This window comes from Pongo pygmaeus, chromosome 1, assembly GCF_028885625.2.
Source record: "Pongo pygmaeus isolate AG05252 chromosome 1, NHGRI_mPonPyg2-v2.0_pri, whole genome shotgun sequence".
In the NCBI taxonomy this organism is placed as follows: Eukaryota; Metazoa; Chordata; class Mammalia; order Primates; family Hominidae; genus Pongo; species Pongo pygmaeus.
This window is the reverse complement of record NC_072373.2, coordinates 181,918,500-181,937,573: the sequence shown is the minus strand read 5'-3', so window position 1 is coordinate 181,937,573 and position 19,074 is coordinate 181,918,500. Positions and strand designations below refer to the sequence as shown.

Here is a 19,074-nt window from a genome sequence, read left to right as displayed (position 1 = left end):
TCCCAGCATTTTGGGAAGCTGAAGCAGGTGGATCACTTGAGCCCAGGAGTTTGAAACCAGCTTTGGCAACATAGTGAGACCCTGTCTCTACAAAATAAATAACTAAATTTTAAAAAATTAGCCAGTAGCAGCCAGGCGTGGTGGCTCACGCCTGTAATCCCAGCACATTGGGAGGCCAAGGCGGGCGGATCACCTGAGGTTGGGAGTTCGAGACCAGCCAGACCAACATGGAGAAACCCCGACTCTACTAAAAATACAAAAAATTAGCCAAGTGTGGTGGTGCATGCCTGTAATCCCAGCTACTCGGGAGGCTGAGGCAAGAGAATCACTTGAACCTGGGAGATGGAGGTTGCAGTGAGCCAAGATCATGCCATTGCACTCCAGCCTGGGCAACAAGAGTGAAACTCCGTCTCAAAAAAAAAAAAAAAAAAAAAAAAAAAAAATTAGCCAGTAGCCCCAGCTACTCAGGAGGTAGAGGTGGGAAGATTACTTGATCCTGGGAGATAGAGGCTGCAGTGAGCCATGATCATACCACCGCACCCCAGCCTGAGCGGCAGAGTGAGATCCTGTCTCAAAACAAAACAAAACAAAAACCCCAAAACAAAAACAAATGCCAGCTCATCAGCCAGCCAAAATGCTACCTTCTCAAAGAGTCTCCCACCCTGACTGGTGATGAGCAGCTTGAGGACATGGGCACATCTTGTTTACCTCTATCTTCATCACCCACACAATACCTGGCACAGAGTTAGATGTCCCGTGGAGCTTAAAGCAAACTGAACTGAGTGAGAAGGAAGACAGGGAGGTAGGGTGTTGGGGGGCTGGGGCTGGCTGAGAGAGAACTCCTGGCTTACATAGGAGAAGTCTTCAGCATTCTGGCAGAGGAGCTTGGGAAAAATGGCCTGCCTCTGGAACCGTTCCTCATCCTCAAAGATGTTGCCATACATGAAGCCATTCATCATGGTGGAGTGGGCGTGGATGTCAATATAAAACTCCAGGCTTGTTTTCTGTTGAGAGAAAGGATAACAAATGAGAAGTCTGGGCCATAGAGCTTGTGTATAAGGGACCAGACACTACACTACACACACACACACCCCCACACCCACCCACCCACACACACACACATCAAGCTGACCCTGTGTGTCAGCAGATTTAGCAGCCATTTGCAATGTGAGGGGAGGGTTTAAGACAGGTGAGGATCAATTCCTCCTCACTTTTAACATGGTTTTCCCTCAGGGTCTGAAAGCACTACTATTAGCATCCCTTTCAAGAGGTCTTCAGAAAAAGTGAAATTTAGGTTGGGTTAAGTCATGATGTTACTTACTCAGAACAGCTAACACATTCATGACTAGACATTAGTGGAATTTATTTCTCTGATTAATGAGAAATACCTTTCAGGTAACACAATTGTATTTACTTTGGGCCTGGTTGCAGTTTTGCCCCAACTTGGCCATTTGTAGCTGGGAAGCTTGGTGTAAATCATGTCCCCACTTTGAGCCTCAGCTTTCTTATCTGAAAAATGGGTATTTTAATTCAAACCTCAGAGCATTATATTGGGAATCAAACACAGCAATAATAATTACTATATTTCTTGATGATGTCTTGTAATATAAATAAAAAATAATAATTACTGTCTTACTGTATAAATAATGCATGCCCAACACCATTCTTGGAACTTTACATATGAAGTCTTAGTTAACTCTTTTAGTTAGCCTTGTGTCATGATGCCAGCTCTACCCCACAACAGCATATAAATAATGCATGAAGGAAAATGCCTTTGTAGTCTGTAAAGATGGCATTGACCAGTCTACCTCTGCTCTCTACTTACACATATTTAAGGCACTTTCTTGGTTGTTACGGTATTATTTGTTAGCCTTCCCTGAAAGTAGGAGGATTGTCTATAAAGAGCTCAGTGCCTGTAAGTAAAGGATGCTCAGTAACTACATGCAGAATGATTGAACAAACAACCCCAGAGAGATTGCTCCACATACTGTAATGGACTGAATGCAACAGGGGATGTGGGGGGTGGGGTGATTTTTAGGCCATTAGATCTTCAATGGCCCTCAAATCCAATCTTCCCTTCTTATGTATCAGCGCAGCTTATATGCATTAACCCTTTCTAAGAATAAGGGAAGACCCGCATGGGGAGGGGACTTGCCCAAGCTCACAGAATAACAGGGACTGACACTCAGGCCTCCTGCCCTCTTGCACAATTAACTTATTGTCATCAATGGCCAACACTAGAAACAGCCAAGGCAAAATCTGGCCACTTCTCCATCCCCTTTCTAGTACATAGTCCTGGGAAGGAAGAAAAGTGCACATTTAGAAGGATTCTCCCTCCTTGGGATGCTTTTAAATGAAGTTAAAACCAAATGAAAACCATGTTGCTTCTAGAATGTGGGCTCAATGACTGTCATTTCATTTGCCTCAGAGTTGGAGTGAAAAATTGTGTCTTGCCAAGCTCCCAGTTCTCTGGGTAGCATAAGCTGTCTTTTGGGAGATACAAGATGCACTGCTCTGTGTGATATTAAACTCATCATTTTCAGCTTTGGAGGTGGAATACACAATGATTCAACAGGAGCCCTATAAAAGTCATCTTCACAATTTTATTTTCTTCAATTGTCTGTCTTTTCCTGTGAGCTTTTGATGAGCTGCACAGGAAAGGAGGAGGTAGAAAGATGATTTAAGAAATGTGTAAGGAAAGCTACAGTTTATATCTCTCAATGTCAGAGCTAGAGAGGGCCTTGGAAACCAGTTTCTCTGACCTTTCTCAGACCTGCTCTGAGTGGGGAGGTTGCTTGGTTAAGGTTGGCCAGCAAGTTAGTGAAGAAGCAAGAATTAGAACCTAGCTTTTCTTTTACTTTTAAATTTTTTTGAAAACAATTAAATTTAAAAAACTTATTTGTATACATTTATGGGGGTACAAGTGTGATTTTGTTACATTTTTCTGATAACCATATAGGTGTGGCTTCCACTGTCCCATCCTGACACCTGGTAGCTGATGTGACTTCACTTTAAAGAACCAGCACCTGAATTATGTTGATTGATCATATAATCTGAAAGTCAAATGATATAAAATAATTTATAGTAAAAAATCTCCCTTCTACCAGTCACCCAGTTTTGCTCCCTAGAGATAGCTAATGCTATCAGGCTTGCACATATCTTTCCAGAGACAGTTTGTGCATATACAAGTAAATATTTCCTCTCACACCCAAACCCCCTGCTCCAAACACACAAGTGGTAGCACCATAAACACACCATTCAGATCTGCTGTTCTCTGAATATATCTTGGAGGCGATTCTTTCTTAATTAATAAAGAGTTACCTCACTCTTTGTGACAGCCACATATAAACTAACTAGTTACTTATCGATAAACATTTAAGGTATTTCCAATCTTTTCTTGTTACAAAGAATGACTTAGTGATGAAATTTGTATATACATTATTTCACACATATACAATTGAATGTAAAATAAATTCCTGGCCGGGTGCGGTGGCTCATGCCTGTAATCCCAGCACTTTGGGAGGCCAAGGCGGGCAGATCATGAAGTCAGGAGTTCGAGACCAGCCTGGCCAACATAGTGAAACCCCATCTCTACTAAAAATACAAAAAATTAGCCAGGTGTGGTGGTGGGTGCCTATAATCCCAGCTACTTAGGAGGCTGAGGCAGGAGACTCACTTGAACCCAGGAGGTGGAGGGTGCAGTGAGCCGAGATCATGCCATTGCACTCCAGCCTAGTGACAGTGCGAGACTCCTTCTCAAAAACAACAACAACAACAAAAATAATAATAAAATAATAAATTCCTAGAAGTGAAATTCCCGGATCCTATGTGCATTTGCAATTCTGATTAATAGTGACAGATTGACCTTAGAAGTGCAGAATACTCCTAGCCTATTACCTTGACAATATAGGTAGAATCAAACTTTTTGGTATTTGCCAATTTGATGGGTGAAAAGTAATACCTAAGATTAGTTTTAATCTGAATTTCTCTTAGTACTGTATAATTATCTTTTACTGTATAGTTAAGCATCTTTTCTTATGCTTAAAAATGATTTGCGGCCAGGCATGGTGGCTCCCGCCTGTAATCCCAGCACTTTGGGAGGCTGAGGTGGGTGGATCACCTGAGGTCAGGAGTTCAAGACCAGCCTAGCTAACATGGTGAAACCCCGTCTCTACTAAAAATACAAAAAAAAATTAGCTGGGTGTGGTGGTGGGCGCCTGTAATCCTAGCTACTCGGGAGGCTGAGGCAGGAGAATTGCTTGAACCCGGGATGCAGAGGTTGCAGTGAGCTGAGATTGCACCATTGCACTCCAGCCTGGGCAACAATAGTGAAACTCCATCTCAAAAAATAAAAAAAAAAAATAAATAAATAATAAAAGTGATTTGCATTCTCTTTTCTAAGAACTCTGTTCATTTCCTTTGACCATTTAAAAAATCGGATTGTTGGGTTTTATTTCTTATTGACTTAGAGAAGCTATATATTATAGAAATTAACATTTATGTGTTTAGATACTTTTGTCATTTGTCTTTCTATTTTACTTCTGTTCATGTATTTTTCATGTAGAAATTTTTAAATTTCTGATTTTTGACACAGTTTATCAATCTTTTCTTTTGCGGTTTCCTGGCTGAATTATTTTACTGTTGCTTCCATTTTATTGTTTTGTTGTTTAGTTTTCAATGTTTTGTTTCAGTTTCAATTTATATGGTCTTGGTAAGGGTTATATTTCACTGTTTCAACACCATTTATTAAATTGTGCATCTCTTCCCTACTGACATTTCTATCCCCCTGGCTATTTGGTTGGGATCAAATGGAATGTGGGCAATGATGATAGCTTCAAGACCTGCCCATAAAACTCCTCATACACAATCACACACATTCTCTCTTGCGCTTCTGCATGGGTAGCTGTATGTGAAAAATGATGATATCCTAAGAAGAAAGAAGCCTATATCCTCGACTCAACACTTAGAAGAGAACAGCCAGGAGAGTCACCTGATCTGCATCAGACTGATGTGAGCGAGAAGTGAATCTTCACTGTATTAAGCCACTGAAATTTGGGGATTGTTTATTATAAAAGCTAATATCATTCATCTTGACTAGTACAAAATCTCAATTCAAAAAGCCTTATTTTATCCCTCAGGCTGAGTTAACAGCCTCCTCTGTGCTCTCATAATTCAAGGTATATATCTCTCTCATGGCACTTACTACATGACATAATAATCCTTTATTTTCATCTCCCTCCAGAATGCGAGCTCTTTGAGGGCAGGGATCTTATATTGCTGATTTTTTTCAATCCACAGGACCAGAACAAGGCCTGGTCATCATTAAAGGTTTACAAAGGAATGAATAAGAAATGAACTGATGGAAGGATAAGTGAAGTAATGAATAAACAAATGCAACTTCAGTTTTTCCAACAGTAAAACCAGGTACTTTTCTGTGGCTGTGCCAGACCAAGGGGTGTGTGTCACAAATGTAGGGCCCTTAATTACAATTTGGGAATGAGAATAGAAGGTGGGGGATGGGGAGAGCATCTCCGTTCTTTCCTTCCAAACTTAAGAACCTTAATTAAAACAGAATGATGAAGGGCTGTCCCCTTGCCAGCAGCCAGCAGTTCATCTTGCAATCAGGGGCCTAAAGAGTAAATTAAAATCAGTGCCAATAAAATTAAAACTACTTTGGGGCATATTTGCAACATCATTTAGTGTGGAGTTCGCTTCCTCCTAGACACCAGGGAGGAAATGGGTTGTCTTTCTCTATTCTGAGCTGCTACCCTGCTTCATCCTTGGCGCAGGCCAAAACCTCAGCTTGGTGGTCTGATGTGGGGCTGTATCCTTCACATTTCGGCAGCACTTCAGAGTTTATCACAAATTCAGTTCAGTGAAGGAAGGACCATCCAGGGCAGTCCAATCCAGGAAGGACAGAGGAGTTTTATCTCAGGTTTGGAGATGCCATGGGAAAGAAACTGAAGCTTAGGCAGGAATAACCACAAGTTGAGCCAGGTGAGCTTTGTTATTATTTCTGTTTTACAGAGGAGGAAATGGAAGCTCAGAGAGCTCAAGTAACTTGCCCAGCATTACACAGCAAGACGTGGCAGAGTCGGGACCGAAACCCAGGCCTCTGTCTATAAACTCTCCATGTCCTGTACCCTGCTGTCCTCCTCAGCTTGCAGCCTAGCAAAACAATTACTTGATTACAGTAAGGCAAGCCCCATGCAGGTTCCTTCAGCTCTGAGCTGAAGGATTATGGGGATCCGTGACTGAGATTATTGCCCTTAGACTCTCAAAAAGGCATTGAGGTATGTGTGTGGGAGGAGCAAGAAGTGTTGGAGAACTTCCAGACACATTCCTCCTTCAGATTTACCCCAGGAAGATGTTTTCCCCTGGGACTGAGACAAAAAAGCCCCAGATCTATTCTTTTCATTATTAACTAAAGTGTCTCCCTGTCTGTTTTTTAAGGAATGAAAGCTATTTCTGTGTTCTAAGGCAGGGAGGAAAAATTTTCAGAAAAATTGAGGACTCTTTCTTTAATATCAACCAAGCAAATCAAATAAACAAAATAATGCAAAGGTTCTTTATCATTCATAGTGTATATTTATTTTAAAATAATTTTTTTTTGTAGAGACAGGGTTTGCTATATTGCCCAGTATAGTCTGGAACTCCTGGGCTCAAGAAATTCTCCTGCCTCAGACTCCCACAGTGCTGGGATTATAGGTGTAAGTCACTGTGCCCAGCCCATAGCATATACATATATATATTTCTGAAGTGGCACAGTGAAGGCTTTCTTCCTCAGATATGTCCTGAATGTGGCTGGGCAGAAATTCCTGCCACAAAAAAAGGGATATAATAATTCAAGGGGACAAAGAAAGGAACAACCACATAAGAAATCCAGACAGCCAGCTCAAGGAACCAAGGGGATGGGCCACGGGCACTTCACCTCCTGCCTCTCTCCATCCTACACTCCAGCCTTCTAGAACCACTGTAACTTCCCAAGCACACTGGTATTCTCGTACTCTGGGCTTTTGTGTCTATTCCTCCAGGTGAGAATGCTCATCCTCTTCCTTCCTTTCACCTCCTGGTAACATCTTGTTCACCTTTTACTGCTTATCGAAAATGGGCCCTTGACAGAGAGGTCTTCCTGGATGCTCTCAGGGATAGCAGCTCCCTTCCCTGGAATCCCACAGATTTAAAAAATATCCTTCTGTTAAGGATATTTTATCATCTAGCTTTTTCATTCATCCATTCATCTGGCAAATATCTACTGTGAACCTACTATGTTCCTGGTGCTATCATAGGACTTCGGGGTGAACAAAACAGATAAGATTCCTGCCTTTAAGTAGCTAACACCCAGGTGGGGTTTACAAACTATAAACAGCAGATAAGCAAGGTAATTGCAGATTGTGAAACATGCTAGAAATGCACTAAGATAAATAACATGATGGTGAATAACACAGTGGATGGGGGAAAAGTCTACTTTAGGTAGTGTGATCAGGGAAGGCCTCTGACATTTGAATTAAGCCTCAAAAGATGATAAGAACCAGCCATTCAGCCAGGTGTGGTGGCATGCACCTGTCAAGCAAGAATACTATTCCTGGCAAAATTGTCCTTCAGAAAGGAAATGGAGATAAAGATTTTCCTGTACAAACAGAAGAGAATAGGGAGAGGGAGAGGGAGAGGGAAAGGAAAGGGGGGAGAAGGGGAGGGGAGACCGAAAAGGAAAGAAAGAAAAGGAAGAAAGGATGGAAGGAAGGAAGGAAGGGAAGAAAGAGAGAGAAAGAAAGAGAGAGAAAGAAAGAGAAAGAGAAAAAGAAAGGAAGGAAAGAAAAGAAAGAAATAAACAAAAAGAAAGAAGGAGAAAGAAAGAAAAAAAAGAAAGAAAGAGGGAGGGAGGAAGGAAGGAAGGAAGAAAAAGAAAAAGAAAGAAAGAGAGAGAGAAAGAAAGGGAGAAAAACCAGACATTCAAAGAAGTCAGCAAGAGAATCCTGGGCAAAACAAAGGCCCTAAAGCAAGGATGAGTGTATTGTTTTCAAAAACCAAACGCAAGGCCAGGAGCCAGATTGTGACAAACACTGGAGCTAAGCCTGGACAGGTTTGCAGGGTCCAGATCACACAGGGCCTTGAAGGCCAGGATCAGAATTTGGAGTTTATCCTATGTACAGTAGAAAGACATTTTAACAGGGGAATACTGAAAAACATACCTTGCCTATCATGTAGATAATGGATTTTACGGGGGCATGAATGAGGCAGTTGAGACAGTTCCCCTAAGCAATCATAGTACAGTCATGCAGCACTTAATGATGGGGATAAGTTCTGAGAAATGCATCACTAGGTGATTTCATCATCATTGTGTGACCATCATAGAGTGTACTTACACTACCCTAGATGCTATAGCCTACTACACACCTAGGGTATATGGTTATAGCCTATGGCTCTTAGGTTACAAACCTGTACAGCATATGACTGTTTTAAAATAAATTTAATGAGGCCAGGCGTGGTGGCTGACACCTGTAATCCCAGCAGTTTAGGAGGCCAAGGCAGACGGATCAATTGAGGTCAGGAGTTCAAGACCAGCCTGACCTACATGGGGAACTCCCGTCTCTACTGAAAACATGAAAATTAGCTGGGCATAATGGTGCACACCTGTAATCTTAGCTACTCAGGAGGCCGAGGCAGGAGAATCACCTGAACCTGGAGGTGGAGGTTGCAGTGCATTGGCACGATCTCGGCTCACTGGGATTACAGGTGTCAGCCACCATGCCTGGCCTCAGTAAATTTATTATTTATTTATTTATTTTAAAACATTTTAGTTCTTCAATAATAAATCAACCTTAGCTTACTGGGACTTTTTTACTTTATAAACTTAATTTTTTAAACTTTTTGACTCTTTTGTAATAACACTTAGCTTAAAACACAAACACATTATACAGCTGCACAAAAATATTTTCTTCCTTTATTACTCTATAAGCTTTTTTTTCTAGTTATAAATTATGGGTTTTTTTATTTTTAAACATTTTTTTGCTAAAGTTTAGCTAAAAGAGAAGGAAAGGAGACTGTGGAGTGGTCAGAGAAGAAAGAAGGTGAAAGAATACAAGGAAAGTTTGGTTTTATGAAAACCATGAACAACAACAGAAAAAAAATTAAGAAGGAGGGCGTGGCCTGTGAATCCTTCGAAGCCTAGAACGGCATCTGGTTCACTTCCGTATCCACAAGGTATATCATAGGGCCTGACACACAGTAAGTACTCAGGCAACAATTGCCGAGTGACTAAATGAATAAATAAATCAATGGGCCAGCTATCTTAGACTCAAGAGAAAGGGGTATCGAGGGGTGTGGGAAGTTCCCAGGGCCTAGATTCTATCTGGAAGACCTATGGGGGAGGATAATAATAACAACATAGCCCTTACTTTATGCCAGGGGCAGGCACTCATTAATCCTCCCACAACCTTATCAGATAGAAACATCACTTACAAACAAGAACACTCAGGAATAGAGTGGTTGTGTGGGAACCCGAGATCACACAGTGGTAACTGGCAGAGCCCAAGTAGTCTGGCTCTGCAATCCATGCACTTAAACATGACACCATAAAAGCTGTTGGTATTTATGCAGTACTTCTTAAGTATGGTTCCGTAATTATAACAATCCTATAAGGGTAATAACATCATATAAGGAAACCAAGGCAAAGAGCTTGCAAGTGGTAGATCTTAGATTCAAACCCAAGTGTTTCTGACCTGGGCTAAGCTCTATTCACAATAGCCCAGCCCTGTATTTGTGGCCTCCTTGACCTCAGCAGAATATATTTCAGGATTATTCTGAAACTAATGCTTAGGTGTGGAGAAAATGCATCAGAAGCAGCAAGATGAGAAATAAAGACGTATTTTTTTCCTGCTTCTAATTAGTCTCTTACAATCTGACTCAACTTGCACATAAATGGAGGCATTTCTGCATCTCCTAGGGATCCAGGAAGAGCCAGGTCTGGCCTGGCAGGAAGGAGCCTTCCTTTGCTTCCATCCCCTTTCTCCACCTCTATGCCTGGAAACAGAGAGAGATGAGAGGCTCAGCACAGGAGGTTTGGGTTTATAATAGACCTTCCCAGGGCAAATGATGAACTCCTGACCTCTGCCTCCTGCTCCCTTCAGTGACTGGTGATAGCCATAATGACTATGATAATGATAATGGTGATAAAAGGGTACTCATGAGAGTAGTGTGGTTTGGGGGTCTGGTAGACTTGGCTTCAAGTGTTAGTTTCACCATGGGTGAGCTTTAAGACCTGTAGAATTCACTTTCCCTCCCTGAGTTTCAGTTTAATCACCTGAAATTTGAAGATAACAATCACAAATTCACACATTGTCATAGAGGTAAATGAAGTAACTGGCTTTGTGCCTACCAAAATGTGTGACAGCTTATACACTGTCAATATATATTCTTTTGAATCACACAATGACACTATGTGCAGGTGCTGTGCTTGGCACTGGGGATATGGACCTCCTGGAGCTCAAAACCTTGTGAAGAGGAAGGACATTTTACAAGTAACTTTCTGTGCAATGAGGAATGTGAAGAAGTGTGAGTATTATGGTAGCATAAGTTAAGAGGAGCTTGGGGACCAGCTTACATATATGTACATTTCTTCCTTGTTCAATATGAAATCTATTGACAATAACCACCATCTTGCACATTTATACAGTTATAAACCATTCTCACACCAGTCATTTGATTATCTCAACACTCCATGGAAGTCAATAGGATTATGATCTTCGTTTCTCAGAAGAAGCTCAGAGCCTGGCTTATCAAGATCTCACAACAAATTACGAGTTGAGATGGGATTCGAGCTTACCTCTCACCACTCCAAAGCCTCTGCTTGATCCTCAACTCGGGAAGTCATCCTATGTGCTCAGTTCTGTATTGAAAGTGCACACAGATACAAGTAGAAAAGCCAGGCCTTCCCTTAGAAAGCCCCAGTCTGAGCAGGAAAACAAGACAGAATAATCAGGGACTCTCAACTAAGAAGAGGACTGAGATACAATTTTTAAGGCTGTGAGAGCTGAGGAACATTTTAATTTGATAATTAAAAGTTAATGTTGCTTCATTATAAATCAAAGGCTGATAAAACTAGGGCAAACTCAGGCACATATTAGGAACTCAGTAAATAGTTGTGGCCCGAATGCTTGGGGACACCTATCCCAGGAGATTGTTAGCTGGCTCAGAGAGGTAATGATACATGTCTAACCACTCAGCTGCAGGGACAGGAGTCCTTGGTCTATGCCAGGTTTTTTCTTCCTAGGAAACTCATTTTGGCTCTCTACTAAGCTGCTGCATGACCCTGGAGAAGTCCTTCTCCCTCTCTGGTCTTCAATTTCCCCACTTAGAGGATGGATTCAGTGACTTCTCAGGGCTCTTTCCACCATTATATTCTGAGTCCTATATCCTTCCAATATCTCATCTTCCTGCCTTGCACTATTGCTGTTGTTGTTGTTTTCTCTTTCATTTGGCCTCTAATTGAGGACAGATGTTGCCAGTCTTTCTACCTTATCTCCTTCAAGACACAAGTGCAAGGTCCTTTTCCTTGGCATGGCCCTGTGGGGAGAGCCTGCTGTGAGACAGCAGTTCAATCATTCCCCCACGCTAATGCAGTCTTTCCACTTGGCAGAGTGCACATCACTACTTTTCAAAGAAGTGTTCGAGGGTGCCAACATTCATGCTGAAATTATGTACTTTATCCTAGGGAAAAATAAAATGGTTCCTATCTGCTTTATTTGGTGTAGGCAGCTGGAAGAGCGAAAACAGGAAGAAGAAAGGTATAGGCAGGCACTTGGCATCTGTCCCTTCATTCTTTCTTCCTCTTTCTTTAACTCTCTCATCTTGCCCCTTTTCTCTTCTCCCTCTTCATTCCTTTTCTTCTTCTGTTCCCCCTTTCCCACCTCTCTCTTTCTTCACTGTATAGTAGGGAAGGCAGACAAGGGAACAGTTTAAATGTACACATGCCTTTCAGGTGTGTAAGAGACATAAGTGAAGACTGGGTGAAAGCATGGCTGAAGGAACCATTCAATTAGTGGTGGTCAGGAAAGACTTTACAGAGAAGGTGACTATTAAGCAAGGTCTTGACAGATGAGAAGGTGTTCACCAAGGGAATAAGGAAAGGACCCTCCAGTGGAGAGAAAGACAGTGTAGGCAGAGGCAGCCTGTGGGCAAAAGCCCCAAGCCTAAAACCACTAGCCCATTGAGGGAACAATACATTGGGGCCCGGTGCAGTGGCTCATGCCTGTAATCCCAGCTCTTTGGGAAGCTGAGGCAGGTGGATCATGAGGTCAGGAGGTTGAGACAATCCTGGTCAACATGGTGAAACCGTGGCTCTACTAAAAATACAAAAATTAGCTAAGTATGGTAGTGCGTGCCTGTAATCCCAGCTACTCGGGAGGCTGAGGCAGGAGAAATGCTTGAACCAGGGAGTCAAAGAATGCAGTGAGCCGAGATTGTGCCACAGCACTCCAGCCTGACAACAGAGCAAGACTCCGTTTCAAAATAAAATAAAATAAAATAAAATAAAATAAAATAATATAAAATAAAATAAAATTAAGTGTTTAGCGCAGTTGAAGGGCAGGGGAGGGGACACAGAGTGGGGGGTGAGGAAACAGACTAGAGAGGCTTCCAAAGACCCCTACATGGAAGGCCTTGTAAGTCACTAAGGAGTCATGACTTTTCCTTATAAAACAGAAAACAGAGAGCCACAGAAGTGTTCTATGAAATTATGACAGGATTACATTTACATTTTAGCAAGATTGTTCTGGAGGCTGTGATGAGAATTAGTGGTCATAAGACTCAAAGGCAGGCAGACTAGTTAGAACATTTTTGTTATAATCCAAGTGAGAACTAATTTTAAAATGATAAGGTCCTAAATTAAAGCAAGGGCTAGGGCTGAGCACAGTAGCTCATGCCTGTAATCCCAGCACTTTGGAAGACCGAGGTGGGTGGATCACCTGAGGTCAGGAGTTTGAGACCAGCCTGGGCAAAACACTGTCTCTACTAAGAAAAAATAACAAAACAACAACAACAACAAAAAACAAAAATTAGCTGGGCGTGGTGGCATGCGCCTGTAATCTCAGCAACCTGGGAGGCTGAGGCACGAGAATCACTTGAACCCAGGAGACGGAGGTTGCAGTAAGCCAAGTTGGCACCACCGCACTACAGCCTAGGCTACCGAGCGAGACTTCATCTCAAAACAAAACAAAACATAAAGCAAGGGCTGGGAGGATGTGAAGAAGCGTCCAAACATGAGACCCACTACAAAGCAAGACTGACAGTTTGCAATATGGGACCTAAGTTTGGACTGATTCCCAGGTTTCTGCATTGAGCGCGGGCATCCACTGAGATTGGAGATGTCACCATCTTATAAGTTTGAGCTGTATGTTTGCCTCCTTGGTACTTGTTCCCAGTTAGAGTGACATGCTATCAGATGTGCTATGGTCATGATATTTTGATCCAAACAAGTTGATTTTTTCTAAATATGGCTATTTGAATGAAAAGGACATTTCCCCCATGTAATCATGTGTTTTCTGTATACATAGAACTCTTTATTAATATAAATTAAGCATAAGTGATTACAGAGGAGGTCTACCAAAAAAAAAAAGTTAAGTATAAGCATTGCACACTTTTGTTAGGATGCAGAATCAAAGGTTTTTTTTTTTAAAAAAATGCAAACACTTAAATACACATAATCAAATACTTAGGCCCTCTATTACAATGTAAATGGGATGCTGGCGGGCTTTTCTCTGGCTATTGCTCTGCTATAGGCATTCACTCCCTCCAAAGAGAAGACTTTTGATTTTTATGAACTGCTTCACTCAGCCAGAAAGCAGCAAGGAGTGAGGGAGTGGTTGTGAGAGTTAAGCAAGGGTTGGACAAGGAGGTGTGGGTAACAAACAAGCTTTATGTCTTGGACTGAAGGGAAGTCCCACAACAATGCAAGCTCCTTCATCCATATCTACATAAAAACCTTCATCAAAATCAGACAGAATGAATTTGTGTCTTCTCTGAGTCTTTGAATTGTTTGGAGTTTTGCTCCCCTGGCCCCTTTCCCAATACTATCAACAACCTACACAACTTGTTTATCGTCATTATCTCATTCTTAACATACCTGTTTTACAGATAAATGCATTGCTTAAGGTTACACAGCTACTAAGCGGCAGAGCCAAGGATAAAATCTAGATCTATCCATAATACAAGTTCTTCCCACTCTATCATTCTGTCTTGATTCCTTTATCTTTAGATTTGTCATGGGGAGCCAAGAGGATGAATTATTGGTAGGCAAGGAATATATTTTTCACATGTGAATATCAGGTCCTCAAGAATCTGCCTTCGTCCCCAACCTCATTTCCTACTGTCTGCTGATGGGCACTCTATGCTTTCTCCATGCCAAATTGAGAGCTTCCAGACTGTGTGATGCTCCTCTGTGCCCTCCAAGGCTTTGCTCATGCTGTTCCCTCAGGCAGGAACATCTTGCCCTGTCCAGTCTTCCTCCGGGACCCAATATAAGCATCCCTTCCTCTAAAGGCTTCCCTAACCCATGTCCTTCTTCACGTCTATTGTCACCCAACCCTTCTTTTTTATTGTACCTATTTCACTGTTTCATTATTATTGCTTTGCGTGTCTGTTTCTCCCACTGGACCAAGCACTCCTCAGGACCTGAAATCACATTGTCTCATTTTAATAGGTCCAACATCCGGCGCAGTGTCTGGCACATAGTGGGTGCTAAGGAAATCCTTATTGAATGAATAGATGGATGAACTAATGATGGAGAAGATGGTATCTTTGAGCAGAGACTCTCTCCATCCTATATTTGCTCTGAGAAATGCTATTGTGGAACAGGGAGAGAGAAAGGCAGACCTCAAAGTGATACAACGGGTAAAAAATTCTTCCCTATTCTCTGGGTTCTTTCTCTTTTTCTCTTCTTCTTGCTATTGGAACAAAAATAAAAAGTCCATCATAAGCAAAGCTGTATTTTCTGTTTATCGCCACCAGGTTAATAACAGTAATGGTGTGAGAAGAAAATGAGGTGTTACATAAAACCCCGCATTGCAGATTTTGCTGCTGATGTGAAGAACTCAATAAAGTGTAACACTTTAATCATGGAGATAAAAATCACACAGCAACTTCCCACAGGCTTTCAGAGCCTTAAGACAAAATAGTTGTGGGGAAATGAGAGATGAGAGAAGAATATTATCAGGCATCAGAAAAGTTGTGCTTGGGCTTTTTTTTTTCTTTCTCTAAAAAATGGAATAAGCTTTTTATATTTACTTCCAAGACACCTTGCATGAATTTCTCTGGAGGACATGCTCAAACTTCTGGAGGAGGATTTGCTCATTCTTTGTAAAAATGGATTTGTTTACAGAGAACTAAAATTCCTGTCTTTTAGTTGACTTCATGGCATTTTAGGAAAACAGAGGCAGTCTCTAAAAATGAAAGAAGGATTTAGATGGAGGTAAAGAGGCTGGTGATAATAAAGTCTCTGTTTCTATGATGGTCTGGAATTCAGGAAAAACATCATAGTAGAAGATGGGAGCTCTTGTGCCAACTCTGACACTTTGGAGAAATCACCTTCTTGCCCCTGTGCCTCAGTTTCATCATTCTTCAAATAAGGGTCTCCAAAGGGATGTACTACATGATCTCCAAAGGGATTCCAGATCTGACACTCCATAGTCTGTGAGGCTCCCAGCAAGAAGGCCAGTTGGTGGTTTAGCTCTTGGCATTTGCTGTTGTGGTTCTGGACTACTGCAGTAGGCTCCCAGCTGGCCTCTCTGTTTCTACTCAAAATACCTCCTTCCTTTCCCCATCACCTAAATCCATTTTCCATCTTGCAGCCAGAGTGATCTATGAATAACAAGAGGAAACTATGCATACACCCTGGAAACTATATGTGCACTGCTATAAGACAGCACAAGGACGGGTCATGCAGAGAAGGGGTCTAAGATTAGAGATCTGGGCTCAAACATTGAACTGTCTGTGTGACTTCAAAGGAGTTACTTTATGTCTCCAATTCTCAGTTTCTTTACCAGTCAAAAGAAGGTTACAATGAGATCACTCATGTCACCAAACTGACATGGGTTAAATGAGTTAGTGCATGTCCAAGTGCCTGAAACATAGGAGGTGTTCAGTAATCTTTTTCATACCGTAATAATTATTTCAGGTGTAATTAAAAATGAGGGCATATTCTAGGGCTGTGCTGTATAAGTAGTCACTTGTGACTACTTAAATCTAAATTAATTAAAATTAACTTAAAAAATATAGTTCCTTTGTCCTACTAGCCACATTGTAAGTGCTCAATAGCCACTTTGATAGACAATGCAAAGTAAATCTAACACTGTCATAGAAAGTCTATTGAGCGGGCCAGGTGTGGTAGTCCACTCCTGTAATCCCAGCACTTTGGGAGGCCAAGGCGGGTGGATCACCTGAGGTCAGGAGTTCAAAACCAGCCTGCCCAACATGAATCCCATTTCTACTAAAAATACAAAAATTAGCCAGGTGTGGTGGTGCGCGCCTGTAATCCCAGCTCCTCAGGAGGCTGAGGCAGGAGAATCGCTTGAATCCAGGAGGTGGAGGTTGTGGTGAGCTGAGATTGCACCATTGCACTCCAGCCTGGGTGACAAGTGCAAGACTCCATCCTCCCACCCCCAGAAAAAAAGAGAAAGTCTGTTGAATGGCACCATTCTAGTATCTTAGCCATCATAAACAGTGGATTCAAATGTAAAGCATATATCCATGTACAACTATGCTTATACAAACACATCTACTTTTATACACACAAACTCACACTTGCATACAAAACCACAAAACAGGGTGTTAAGGAAAAATAATCTAAGTCCTGACTCCGAGTCAATCCATCAAGCATACAAAAAATCAGGTCCTGTGTAAAACAGCTCACATTGGACATTACTTAATCCTTATGACAACTTTAGTAGGAGGTATTATCCCCATCTTGCTGATTCTGACATTGAAACTCAGAGTGGTTGAATAACTTGATTGAAGTCACAAAGCTTCTAAGTGGCAGAACAGGACTTATTCCCCACGATACAATACTGCTTCTGAAGGGGCATTTCAGAAGACAAGGGGCTCAGAGGACAAAGTCATCACAAACTCTTTACGATCTTTGTTCAAGATGCCAATGATTGGAACTGCCTGGGGACTATCTGGCAGTCTGAGGTTAGTCACAGAGCCTACAGAATTCAATGAAATTGACTCTAATTCTAGGTTGAAAACTTTCAATCTAGTTTTCTTGGCTTATGGAGTGTGGCAGTGTCAGAGCTATGTGAGATTCAAGTCTTCAGAAAAGGCCTGGGAGCACATGAGAAAGGTGAAGAAGGTAATAAAACTGTAAAGAAGAAGGGATCTTCTAAGCCATCTAGAGAAGTGTTCTTTTCACAACTTATTTTCCTCTCTTATTTTAAAGACATGGGCTCTCAAAAATTGCATGGTGAGGGGTGGGCTATGGTGGAGAGGAGATTGCATGTGAGGATTATGGTAACTTGAATGGTTCTATGTCAGTAACTGCCTGTGAATACAGACAAGAACAGCTAATGAGTCAGAGAAGTGGATGGATGGATGGATGGATGGATGGATGGATGGATGGATGGATGGATGAATGGATGGACAAGACAGGCAACTGGACATATAAGCAGTAAGTTAGAAACACATAACAGAGTTAGAAACACATAACAGAGGCTTCTATTCTAGCTTTTTGTATACTTCTGCTATACTCTGATCCTCTAGAAGGCTGGTATTGTTTCTGATTTATTATAAACTCCCTCTTTCACCAGATATAGCATGATATCCAGCCTAGAGTCAGCACTCAAAGAAAGTTTGTTGAAAAAAAAACCAAAAAAACACCCGAGAGAGCAATAGCTAGATAATAATAATCCTTCACATTTGTATGGTACTTTGTAATATATAAAAAGATTAGCATGCAATATAACACTTAATCCCAAACCTAACCTTTTGAGGTTGGCGTTATGATCCTCATTTTATTGATGAGGGACCCTTGGCTCAGTGTGGTGAAGTGACTTGCCTAGGGTTATGTAGGGAAGCCAAGGGATCAGATAAATAGGCCAGATAGAGGCTGATAACCAGACAGACACAGGCAGACAAGACAGAGGAGGCCAAGATGTGGATAAATGACAGAGACAAATGGAGATGGATGGATAGATGCTGAGAGAGCCTCTAATCTCTTCTCATTCAATCCATCCTCTATGCACGGCTGGAAATAACTTTCTGAAGCACAAATCTGAGCATGCCACTCCTCCACTTAACCAACTTCCGTTACTTCCCTGAAGCCTGAAGGATAATGTTCTACCACAAAAAGCCTTCATGATCTGGCCCCACCCACTTCTCTAGCTTTACGTCTTACCACTTTTCTATAATGTTTTTCACTCCAGTCATAGGACTCTCTTTAATTCCCAAGAAAGTCATGCCATCTTTTTGTTTTGAGGGACATAGTCTCACTCTCTTGCCAAGGCTGGAGTGCAGGGGAACCATCACAGCTCACTGCAGCCTTGACCTCCTGGGCTCAAACAATCCTCCCACTTCAGCCTTCTAAGTAGCTTGGACCTATAGGCACATGCCACTGCGCCCAGATAATTTTTGTATTTTTTGTACAGATAGGGTCTTTCTACGTTGCCCAGGCTGGTCTTGAACTCCTAGCCTCAAGAGATCCTCCCACCTCAGCCTCCCAAAGTGCTGGATTACAGACATGAGCCACCATGCTTGGTTGCCATTTTCGTTACTTCATGTTTATTTCATGATCTTCTCCATACCTAAAATTCTCTGCCCACTGCATGTGGATGTCTGGCCAACTCCTATTTATCCTTTAAGACTCAATACTGGCGTTGCTTCCTTTCAGAAACCTTTCCTGACCATTCTCCCAGATTTGGTTCATTTTCTGTCCTCCGAGGTCACCCTCTTCTTTATTATAAGAGCCCATAGGATGGGAATAGGAAGAACACAGACCTTGAAATAAAAGAGAACTGGACTTGAACCCTGTTCCCCCACTTACTAGCTGCATCATTTGGGGCAAGCATTCACCCTCTAAGACTTGGT

General features: G+C 41.8%; 1 protein-coding gene across 2 annotated transcripts in view; it reads right to left on the bottom strand.

Annotated features, from left to right (window-relative positions):
- Positions 1-19,074, bottom strand: part of AGBL4 (AGBL carboxypeptidase 4) — a 1,536,119-nt gene that overhangs the window by 57,233 nt on the left and 1,459,812 nt on the right. For both annotated transcript variants that reach the window (XM_054488559.1, XM_054488570.1), the window contains exon 10: positions 852-1,004. In XM_054488559.1, the coding sequence (XP_054344534.1) occupies positions 852-1,004 (153 nt within the window). The remainder of the gene's footprint in view (positions 1-851; positions 1,005-19,074) is intronic.